The following is an 11,981-nucleotide window of genomic DNA, read 5'->3' as shown; positions in this document are numbered from 1 at the left end:
ACACACACACACACACACACACACACACACACACACACACACACACACACTTTTCTTTCCTGAATTGTTTGAGGGTAAGTTACATACAACATGACCCTTTACCTCTAAGTACTTTAGCCTGCCTTTCCTCAGGATGGTGATACTTCAATACAGAAGCACTGCATGGAGCCCTGGGTGTTACACGCAAACAATGAATCATGGGACACTACATCAAAAACTAATGATGTACTCTATGGTGACTAACATAACATAATAAAAAGCACAGTAATCTGTGTCATAAATTTATATAAAGTCCTTTAATCTGCCATCCATATTCTAATTTTGTTAGTTGGCCTTTCTAGCATTTTCTCCTCTAGTATAGGACCAGTAGAGTCAGCCTGTTTGGCATGTCTTTTTAGCCTCCTAATTCTGGAATATTTCCAGGTTCTCTTTTTTTATGACATTGACGTTTTTTGAAAAATGCAGAACTCCTCAAAATTTTTTAAATAAAAATTTTCATTTTATATTGGTCTGATGTTTCCTTTTGATTGGATTAGGGGCATGTACTCTTAACCAGAAAACCATGTAAGTGAGGATGTGTCCTTCTCAGGGTATGACTACCTGCCTGCCTTCACTAGGTTATGTTAATTTTGATCACCTGGTGAAGGTATTGCTCAATTTTTTCACTCCCTTATTCCTGGGTTTGTTGTTGTTGTTCCTTTTCAACTAGTAAGCAGTCTATAAGAGACACTTTAAATACACTTTAAAGGCTCTCCTCCTCATCAAAATTTATCTCTCAATATAGTATCTATTAATTATTTTTACCTTATCTAAAATCTAATACAGTGGTTGCTAAATGATTTTTCTGACTCCAGCCCTCCCTCCCCATTTATTAGCCCTATCCTACTTTAAGCAAGAGCCTCCACTTCCCCCCATTATTTATTTATTTATTATTGGTGTGAACCTATGAACTCTTATTTTTTCAATGGTTTATAATTGATTACTGTATTGAATTGCTTTGATACATAAATTATCTAGGCTTAGCCAGTAGAAGCCCCTTCAAGCTGCCTTCTGTGACATTGGAATGTGGTTTCCTCATCTTTTTTTTTTTTTTTTAAAGATTTTATTTATTTATTTGACAGAGAGAAAGATCACAAGTAGGCAGAGAGGCAGGCGGGGGAGAGGGGGAAGCAGGCTCCCTGCTGAGCAGAGAGCCCGATGCGGGGCTCGATCCCAGGACGCTGAGATCATGACCTGAGCCGAAGGCAGAGGCTTAACCCACTGAGCCACCCAGGCGCCCATGTTTCCTCATCTTTTATAAGTACTTCTTCACCTTCTGACATAACAAGGTATCTCAGATATACTTACTCTGCCTTAGTCTTGGAATCAGCCATTTCTGAGTACTCTTGGTTCCTTTGAATAGGAGTGGCGTTAGAGACCAAGATCTAGGCTTTGAGTAGGCTCGTGTGCTGCTTGATTCTGTTGATGGTTTCACGGGCTTGTATATATGTCAGACATATCAAAGTATATATGTACTTCACTGTGTGTCAACATGATACCTTCATTGATTTTACAAAAAGCAGATAATGAAAATAACATGTTTTAAAAAGACATTTTTTTGAGAAGAAAAAGTTAAGCTAAAATGTAGTGTTCAAAGATAAAACTTGAGTAATAAAATGCTAAGGAAAATCAAAGTGATTACTATGAAATTCATGAAAATGGTTATTTTAGGGAGCATGGGGGCTCTGTGACTGGGACCAGGGACATGAAGCTTCTAGGGTAGCTGGTCAGGTTTTATGTTTTTACCTGGATAGTAGTTATAAGAGTTTTCTCCTTATAATAATTCATTATATAATTGTTTTATGCAATTTTCCTATAGCTTATAATTTTATCATATTTTACAATAAAATTATTTTAAAAATAAATGAATGTTGTACATATTCATTATGCAAATAAATAATTACTTATTAGAAATTAATGTCATTCTATAAGTAGGGCAAATTCATTGGCAATCTAACATATAGTTCATTGTAAGGTTTATAAACTATTTTAAGGTACTTTCAGATAATGACTTATTAATAAATAGCCTATATAAACTTAAACTGGAATATTACTCTTTCTTAATATATTAACTTTTTGAGTTTTGTTACAAAACCCAATTACATAAAATCAAGACATATGTTTATTTCAGTTTTAGAATTTCCATTTGGTTCATTTTAATGGTTTATTTTTCTGCTGAGATTTATCATCTTTTCACTAATTTGAGTGGATTTTTTTTTTATGTCTTTGAGCAGAGTATAACTGCTCTTTGAAAAATCCTTGTCTGCAAATTTCAGTATCTGGGTCATCTCAGAGGCAGTCCCTATTAACTGTCTTTTCTGTGAAGAATAGGTCATGCTTTTCTGTTCTTGCTTGTGTTGAGTAATTTTTATTATATTCTGGGCATTGTAAATGTTATATTATAGAAATTCTGGATTCTATTATATTTCTCCAAATACTCCAAATACTATTGTTGGTGGGGGTGAGGGTGTTGCTGCTTTAAGCAAATAGTTTGGTTGGCCTCAGACTGTAAACTCTCTTTACCGCAACAGCTCAGATCTCTGTTTAATTGTTTTATCTTTATCCTAATTGGAGTCTGCCCTGTGCATGAAGAGTTCAGAGCCCAGCCAGATGTTTGTGTAGGGTAGTATTGGGACTTCCTGTGTTTGACTCTCCTATTTTGAGTCACTCTTCACTTTTCAGCACTGTGGTTGACCCGAACACTGTGCTCTAATTCTTTAGGCCAGACTATGTTTTCTATTAGAATGTTAGTTCCCCTACATGATGCAGACTGGACTCTCATGTTTGAAATCATTAACACACACACACACACACACACACACACACACACACACACAAACCCTGACCCCATGCTATCACCTCATTCCAGGTGTCAGCTTCCCTCCAGAATCTTCTTGTTTTTGTTCACTTTCCAATGCCTTCGAATAGGGGTTTTACTTTTTTTAATGTTCTTCAAAGTTTAGACTTTTTATTTGTATGCAGATGAGTCTGACAGGGGCCTACTTAGCCATTATAGAAGTGACTTGAATGTTTATTTTTTTAAAGAAATAATAATATAAAGATGCTAAGAAATTTCTCCTAAAAATGAATAAAATAATGATATAGAAAAACACATTGTTGGACTAACAGATCGGGTGATTTTTTTGGCAGAGAAAAACCCCTCGACTTTATATATCTAATCTCAAGGAAGTACGCATATGTAATCACAAATAGAATATAAAGAAAAGAAAAGTAATAAAGGAAAAACATGTTTTTAAAAAAGGAAAACATTTATACTTGAACTATTTTGAAATAAAATATTTGAACCTTTTATATTATTTTAGGAATAAATCTAATGAAGCTGCTGACTGTCAAAGAGAACTTAGAAAACTGAAGTTTGAATCCATTATTTCTGAATCAAGGTATACATTGCAAATTTTTAAATTAATATTTTTAGTCATTGAATTTGAAACCATACTTTAAGTAACATTTTATTTGAGATATATTTAACTTTTCTTACTATCTTATTTATACATGTACCTAACTCATGTTTGTAATATCTTGAAGTTGCTCATTGATTTTGCTTCTCCCTAGATGGGAAAGTTTTAATATCACAGAACTATCCATTTTCTTAGTATTTTTAAAATTTTTCTTTTAAGTTAAAATTACAGTCTTTGATTTCAAATGAGATTTTCACATATCTTTGATAAACATAAAAATGTAGTGTCTAATGTGTATTGGTGAGCTTTTTTTTAAATCCTGTTCCATTTTAGGCATACCAGATTGCTTAAAGAGAAAGAGGATTCTTTAATGGCTTGTCAACAAATATATAAAACTTTACAGGAAGAACTGACTGCAAAAGAAAGACAAGAAGAAGACATGAAAAAAAGAATTAACCTTGCAGAAAATGAACTACAGATAACCAAAACTCTTCTGACTCAGACAAAGGAAGAGGTTGTAACACTGAAAAATGAAAGGTACAGTCCACAACAATTTCTTCCAAAAATATCTTATTTAACTCAGTGTTCCATATATATTTGAAATATCAAGGTCTTATGTATATTAATGACAGTGAAATCACAGCATTTAGGACTTATTTCACAGGAAAGGTCATCACATCCCACCACCTCATTTGATGATGATTAAACTGAAATCCAAATGGGTTAAATGAGATGCTCAAAGTCACATAGTTAGTGGAAGTAGAGATGGAATCCACATTACATTTGGTGTTAGATTTTTCTTGAAAAGTATCAAAAAGACCATGTGTGATCTTATACTACTGAATTTCACCTAGGCCAATAATTGGTGGATTCTATCATTTTCCAACAGAAAACATCTTTTTGTATCACTTTTTCCTTTCATTAGCTCCTACTTTTCTTCTCTGTTACTTATCAACACCTCTTCTTGAGGGCTCTCCACAGATATGTCTGACATTCAGATAGTAACGGGAAACTAAAAAGCATGTTCATTTAACCTTCCTAGATATTGTTGCTCAGTTAATTTGTCTTTAAATGAACCTTATTTGTACTTAATATCTCAACCCTTCTTTCTTTCTTTTTGTTTTCATTTGCCTGGTATGTCTTTATTCATTCTTTTCAAGTTCTTTAGTTTTAAATGCATATCTGATATATACCACACATGTTGGGCTTTTATTAGTTTTTGTCAAATCTGGGAGTCTTTAAGGGAGATATTATCCCATTTACATTTATTGATATAACTGTTATATTCCAGAAGAACACAAGTCCCATAAGGGCAAGAATTTTTGTCATATTACTCTCTGTGTACAGAATCCAAAATTGGCTATGTGTTTTTCATTTTTCCTAGAATTTTTTTAGTTTATTTTTTATTTTGTTAATTTCATTTTATAAGTATTAGACCATTTTCTAACTTAGAAGATTTATAAACTTTTTTTCATTCTTTACAAAGGCAGCTATAGAATTAAGTTGTCTTAGAACATTCTTATCAACTTTTTGCCCTGGGTTACATCTGTCTCTAACTTCAAGCTAGAAGGAGTTCTGTCCACTTCATAGGGGAACAAGTCTTATCTCTGGTCCATCCTGGGATAAGATGAACAACTGCAATGCTAATTGCCACCCACCATTTCTTCCTGACTCAGCCATACCAACAACCTGCGTCTTGCAAAGATGGTATGCCTTATAGTTATAGGACTCTTCACCACCTCTGCCCTTTCACAATTACATAGTCACTCAGCCCATAACATATTAGAAACAGCAATTTCATAAGCAGGATATTTGCAAGGTCCAAGCTTACTAATAACAAGAAGAAATGGCAACTGAAAGATTGGTCCTGCATAAGAAGAAAAAAAACCCTAAATCCGAACAAAAACATGAAAAGCATTGCAATTTGACCCAATATGCAATAGAGACAGCCCAACACACATCAGTAACTTAGAATGTTCCTGTATTTATTAACATGGGTTAATAACTGGTGGCCATCATGATGACCCTGAATGAGAAAAATAAAAAACAGCTTTATACTCTACATAAAAAGTACAGAATCAGATGTCAGATTAGTTATATTTACTTATCAGAATGAATGCCATCTTCTTTACAGTGGTCATTGAAAAGAGCCTGTCTTTGCTCAAACATTTCTGGAACTCTTTTCTGAGGATTGACTGAAGAGCATATGTTTTAGAATATTCTCTGTATGATAAATCTTTGCCCTTTAGGAATGAATTTGATTTTAAAAACCATCTCAGAAAGCAAATCCAGTGAATATGGTAGGAACTCAATCTGGGAAATACCATGTGGGATAAAAAATGAATTGTATTTTTTCTCTATGGTTAGTAAATTATCTCTTGCTGCAATTTGAAAAAAGACAGTCTTATGAGTGTTTTGAGGATTGATGGCATCATTAGAATAAATATAGAACTTTCTTGGAGGATTGCTTTGAAATATACACTCATCTAGATGATTATGTTTTGCCACATTTTAGTATGGTTCTAATCTTACCCTCATTGTAAGTATTGAATGAGAAAGATAATTCTTTAAGTTTTCAGAAAATAGAGACATCACTGAGCTACCACCTTCTCTTTCCCCCTCTTTTTTTCTTTCATATACTTGCCCTGTTTTCTTCTTTGCTCTTTACACTTTAGTCTATCCAAAAGTAGGCATGATATTATCTAGTCATTTGGTGACACTAAGTTTACTGTCTGCCACATAACAAATAAAAATGTGCTTATGTATCATACTGTCATAGGATTATTCCTAGACATAACCTATTGTCATTTTTCTTTGTCCTAGGCCACCTTCAAATTTTGTCTGCCTTGTCCTCTGTTGTATCCTCAAAGTCTAGCATGTATTCACTCAACAAATATTTGTTGAGGGAATGAATGACTTGCTTTGGGTAATTTAGTCAGTCAACAATTATTTGTTGAGCATTCACTATATGCCAGGTACTATGCACCCTGGGGATATAATAGTGAATCTGAAACATCCCTGTCCTCAGGAAGCTTACATTCTAATGAGACACAGTTAAAAAAAAGTGAGTAGTAATTACAATAATTATAGATTGTGATAATGGATATAAAATAAGTAGAAGGGTATAGTAGCAGAGACTGATAGAAAGGGGACCTGATTTGGAAAGAGCAGTCATAAAAGTGACTTCCAAGATGTTATATAAAGGAAGACAAGTCAAAGTAACCAGGCCAAAAGTCAGGAAGAGCTTTACAACCGAAGAGCAAGCTTGGTGAGTTCTCAGAAATGGCAGCATGACTATAGGCCTAACAAGTGTGAGTGAGAGAAGTGAGGACCAAAGCATGCAGGGTCTCCCAGGCCTTTGAGAGTTGGGTATTAGATACAGTGCAATGAAAAGAAATGGAAAGGATTTTAGCAGAGGAGTGACACTGTGGCAAGATCATTCTGATGCTGAGTGGAGAAGGTGTGGCGATAGTGGGAACAACTCAGGTCATTTACTGTTTTGATACTAATGAAAGGACTTCATATGTGGTTAAGCCTTATAGACAGAAGAAAAATGAAAATCTTCAGCTCCCACCTCTTGCCAGTTTGTGCTAGGTTATTTAAATGTCTGGACCAAGTGGATAGTGGCAAAATAGCCAGAGTTCACTCCATTTTGAACCAAAAGGGATATATGAAAGCCAAGTTAGGGGTGCCTGGATGGCTTCGGTGGTTAAGCATTCAACTCTTGATTTAACTCAGGTCATGACCTCAGAGTCATGATCTTGGGGTCCTGGGATGGAGCCTCACATTGCATCAGGCTCTGTGTTCAGCAAGGAGTAGTCTTCTCTCCTTCTTCCTCTGCCCCCTCACCACATACTCTCTGTCTCAAATAAATAAATCTTTAAAAATCTTAAAAAAAAAAAAAGAAAAAAGAAAAGAAAGCCAAGTTAAAAAGATATCTTGGGGGCTCCTGGGTGGCTCAGTGAGTTAAAGCCTCTGCCTTCGGCTCAGGTCATGATCCCAGCGTCCTGGGATCAAGCCCCGCATTGGGTTCTCTGCTTGGCAAGGAGCCTGCTTCCCCTTCTTTCTCTGCCTGCCTCTCTGCTTACTTGTGATCTCTGTCTGTGAAATAAATAAATAAAATCTTTAAAAAAAAAAAAAGATATCTTGAAGAATAATGACCTTTTGGAAGCTTTTGACACTTCTGTCCAAACTTACCTTGAAATTTTTGTTGACAAGCCAATCAGAGAATCCTCTTTTTAAGCAATCTGGTATGCCTAAAATAGAACAAGATAAAAAAATTTTTTAAACCATCAGTATACTTTAGGCACTATATTTTTATGTTTATCAAAGATATATGAAAATCTCATTTGAAACTAAAGACTATAATTTTAACTTTAAAGAAAAATTTTAAAAATACTAAGAAAATGGATTGTTCTGTGATACTAAAACTTCCCCATCTAGGGAGTAGCAAAATCAATGAACAACTTCAAAATATTATAAACATGAATTAGGCATTATACATGTAAATAATACAAGTCTTCCTTTGACTGTGGGGGCAATCTGTTTACCTGCCCCCTTTCTGTCTCTGCTTGGTTCTTTTCCATCCCTCCTGACTGCAGACATTCCTTAGGTTCATGCATGCTCTTGGCTTTCCTTTCTCCACTTTTTTCCCTTTAACAGTAAACTGTCTCTCAACTGAGCAAGGTTCCCTGTAAAGCTTTGCTTTGAAGTGCCAAAGGGACCTCTAAATTAGAGGTGTCCCTAAAGCAGTTGGAGATGTGAAAAGTCCCTCCAAAGAAGAAGTGATAGAGATACTGTTAACATTCACAGAGATTCTTGTTTAGTAGCACAGGGTGGTGCCTGGAATTCTGCCAAAACACCATCATGGAAAGACTTGCAACCCACCAAGCTGCCAGATGTGCTTTCCAAAGGCCAAAACCCAAGTTGCTCTAGGTGACGGCATGTGCTTCCGTAAGCTCGGGCAGACTCATGTACACATCGCTCTTCCCTCAGCTCTCCTGGTATAGAACCCAAAGCTCCCCTGGGACCAGTATGAGAAAGGTGCAATTCAGATGCAGCGTAGATTCAGAAGAGGAGAAAAGGAAGACGTCAAAAGCCAAAACTGACCAAAACTGACCCCAAGGAAAAAAGGGGTAGAACTGAATTTGGGGCCGGAAGGGAAATGGTAACTAGGAAATAGTTGAAGTATTAGGACAAATCTACTCTATTATGCATTGCTTTCTTCCCCACACTCAGGAAGCTCTATTAGGAAATGAGGATCCCCTGGAAGGAGGGAAAGTAGGTCCTTCGAGATCACGGATGCTGGGGGTCAAGGTCTGGCCAGCTTGGTCACAGACACACTGAGGTTGGAGAGGGACGTCTCCTTGGTGGAACAGGAAGGAGGCACAGTGGGTGGCGCCAGAGAAAAGGGCAGCTGTTTTCTCAATTCTATACAAAGAGCTTTCTGCTCTCTTGCTTCTGGACTGTGAGGTCTCATCAGCCAGAGCTAGAACTCTGCTCAGACTGTGCATTTGTGACAGTGCTTCAGGCCTACAGTGGATTAAACAGGCCTAATTCCATTTTTGTAGAAAATTATTTCTATGGTAAAATGTGTTTGGAATTCCCTATAACTAACTTACAAATAACGTTTTATAAGGACATATGTGTTTAAGCTTGGAAACTGCCCACACTTAACACTTAAGAGAAATTTATGCACTAACATGTGGGCTACAACCAGAGTGCTGAAACCTGCAGCTGTCTGTGACAGCTCTCGTACTCTCTGCATTCCCAAGAGCTGTATTAGCACCATCTTGGTAAATTCCAAGAACTATAGGAAAATACTTATTTGACTGACTTGCCAGTAGCAGGATGGGATTAGTGAAGAGCATTTGTTGGAAGAAAAGCTTAGTTGTAACCGAAGTTAGGTGCAAGTTGCTTAGGTGTGATTTCTTCTGTGAAATAAATAATATACAGCTGTATCTCTTTATCTGCCTAACTCTATTTTTTTTTTTTTTAAGATTTATTTACTTATGTATTTGAGAGAGAGCGAGCACGCAGGAGCGCAAGAGCACAAGAGGGCGCACTAGCCGGGAAGAGGCAGAGGGAGGTTTGAGACGCAGACCCCCCCAACCCCCCACCCCATGAGTGAGGAGCCCAATGCAGGGCTAACCAACTGAGCCACCCGGGGGGCCCCTCTTTATCTGTTTTAAATGAAGTTTACTTAAGTGCTCCCTATCCCTCCAGAAGGGTATCTTTTAGACTGTAATGAAGGGTTTTACTCTCCCTGCCCCACACATGTAACCTTAAACTTCTTTCCAATTCCCAGATCCTCTCCTCTCACTCTTTGTCTTTGATTTTTGTTTGTTTGTTCCTATTTAGTCAAAAGCTACAAACCCTCACCCCAGAGGAATATATACAAAATCTAGCAATTTTTTCTCAGGAGCATCTATATGTGACACGACCCCATAATTAAACGTGTGCTTCCTCATGCTCTCTCTCCCATCTCCCTTTCCCCCAGCCCCACCTTCCTCTTTCTCCCTCTCAAACTCTCTCACACACAATCCACAGGTATCACAATTGTGGGGAGCCCTCTAAAGGCTTCTGGGATCATGTCCTGAGTGAGAGGCATCCTTATGTGGCACTCAGTGGAAGGAGTAAGGGATCTGCAAATCAGTCAAGACTCTGTTGTCCTCACCACATGCCACAGGGGAAGGAGCTCAGTGTTCTTGCATAAGTATGCCATTCCCTTCTCCCCTTACCACGCCCTCTGTCTTACCAACCCAGAGGGCAAGTTATTTCCAAATTTGCCCAAAGGCATGGTTAGCAGATCTGGGAACTTTCACCTGTGAAGCAGGTCATTTTTCCACATTGTCTACATAAGGAAAGAGGTTAAGCAAAGCTAAGTCTCTCACTCAGGGTCACATAATTGGCAAAGATAGTAATCAAGCTCTGCTGTGTCTAACCTCATTACCCATGTTCCCTCCACTACAGTTCACATAGTTTCCTCAGCATCTGTCTTGAAAGGCTGTTTTGTCAGCTTCTCTCTGTGTGACTTCTTTCTCAACCATGTTGTAACACTGAGCCTTCAGGGGACTCCCATCCCTGAGAAAACCAGCAGAACCCTGAGTGTTCCCTTTCTGTCTACTCTCCCCACCCTCTTGCTTTCTTACTCCACCTCTCTACTCTTTCAGGATTCTTCCATTCACTCAATAAATATAAGATGGTGACTTTTGTCTTCTACTCTCTGGTGTCTTGGTAAAATCAGAAATGGATCTATATCTTCAGAATGAAAATAGAATAATATTTCACAACACATTCTAGACGAAGAGAAGCTTACTGTTTAGTTCCTTTAATGAGGCTTGTCATATTTTCATGAAGGTTAAAAAAATGAGAAATGTAGATGCCTGCCTGGGTGGCTCAGTCAGTGGGGTGTCTGCCTTTGGCTCAGGTCATGATACTGGGGTTGTGAGATCGAGTCCTGAATCGAGCTCCCTGCTTAGTGGGGAACCTGCTTCTCCCTCTGCCTGCTGCCTCCGCTGCTTGTGCTTTTTCTCTCTTTCTCTCTCTCTGTGACAAATAAATAAATAAAATCTTTTAAAAAGTTGCTTTGAATCTGAAAAGATTCAGAAGCAGTGTAGAAAGGGTCTGTTACCTCCTGGTATTGTGGCTTAAGTATAAAAAATGGACTGTAGAGTTAGGCAAATAGGTTTAACTCTCAACTTGACCAGTATCAAATTTGTACAACTCAGCCACTTTAAGAATCATTTTCCTTATCTGTAAAATGGGGATACTAATAATAGCTATCTTCTCATGAAGACTGAAGTATCTAATATTGTGCCTGGTAGGATGTAAGTGCTAAGAAAATGTATTCCCTCTCTTTCATCTTTTCTTAGGTTGCTAACCCCTTAAAGCATCGTATCTCATTAATGTTTACACCCTACACTGGTGATGTAGCTATTTATTAAATGTCTATTCAATCCAATATTTTCTGCTTTACTCTTCAAGTTGTAAAGATTAGACCATGGAGTGATTCAATTTGGATGCTATCCTATTAGTTGAAAGTATTATGAAACAAAATGTTTCAAGTAACATCATTCTAAAATAAAGAATGTTATTTTTCCCCCAAGACTCACCTCTTTCTCTGATTTCCTATCTGTCAGCAGCTCTCAGAACAAGAGGCTTAGCCAAACTTCTTATGATACCACAGAGTTAACTGCTTTTAACTAAGGCAGGAGTTGTGGCAAAATCAAAATTATCTCTTTGATTGACAATGTGAAGACATCTCTAAAAGAACAACTTGTGAAATAGAATTTAAAGCTGTCATTTGGCATTATGGTTTGACATTTGTTTGCAGTTACGTTTTTAACTACAATTAAGGGAATCTAGATTTTTGCATGTATGTAAGGAATTAGATTCTCATTTTCTTTCGGGTCTATGAATTTAAAAGTTAAAATTTTAAAAATAAATACTCCTAATTGAGAGAGATCCTAATTTGCCTATTGTGCCAACTCCAGAATTGTTATTTTTAAGCAATATTTCATG

General features: G+C 37.0%; 1 protein-coding gene across 1 annotated transcript in view; it reads left to right on the top strand.

Annotated features, from left to right (window-relative positions):
• LOC111146101 (leucine, glutamate and lysine rich 1) overlaps positions 1-11,981 on the top strand; it is a 173,937-nt gene that overhangs the window by 119,092 nt on the left and 42,864 nt on the right. Inside the window, exons 8-9 of the mRNA XM_022501491.1 lie at positions 3,363-3,440; positions 3,792-3,995. Coding sequence (XP_022357199.1) covers positions 3,363-3,440; positions 3,792-3,995 — 282 coding nt within the window. The remainder of the gene's footprint in view (positions 1-3,362; positions 3,441-3,791; positions 3,996-11,981) is intronic.

The sequence above is a fragment of the Enhydra lutris genome, unplaced genomic scaffold, assembly GCF_002288905.1.
Source record: "Enhydra lutris kenyoni isolate GAN:26980312 unplaced genomic scaffold, ASM228890v2 scaffoldscaffold2, whole genome shotgun sequence".
Classification (NCBI taxonomy): domain Eukaryota; kingdom Metazoa; phylum Chordata; class Mammalia; order Carnivora; family Mustelidae; genus Enhydra; species Enhydra lutris.
Note: the sequence above shows the minus strand (reverse complement) of the source record. Positions and strands in the feature narration are given on the sequence as shown.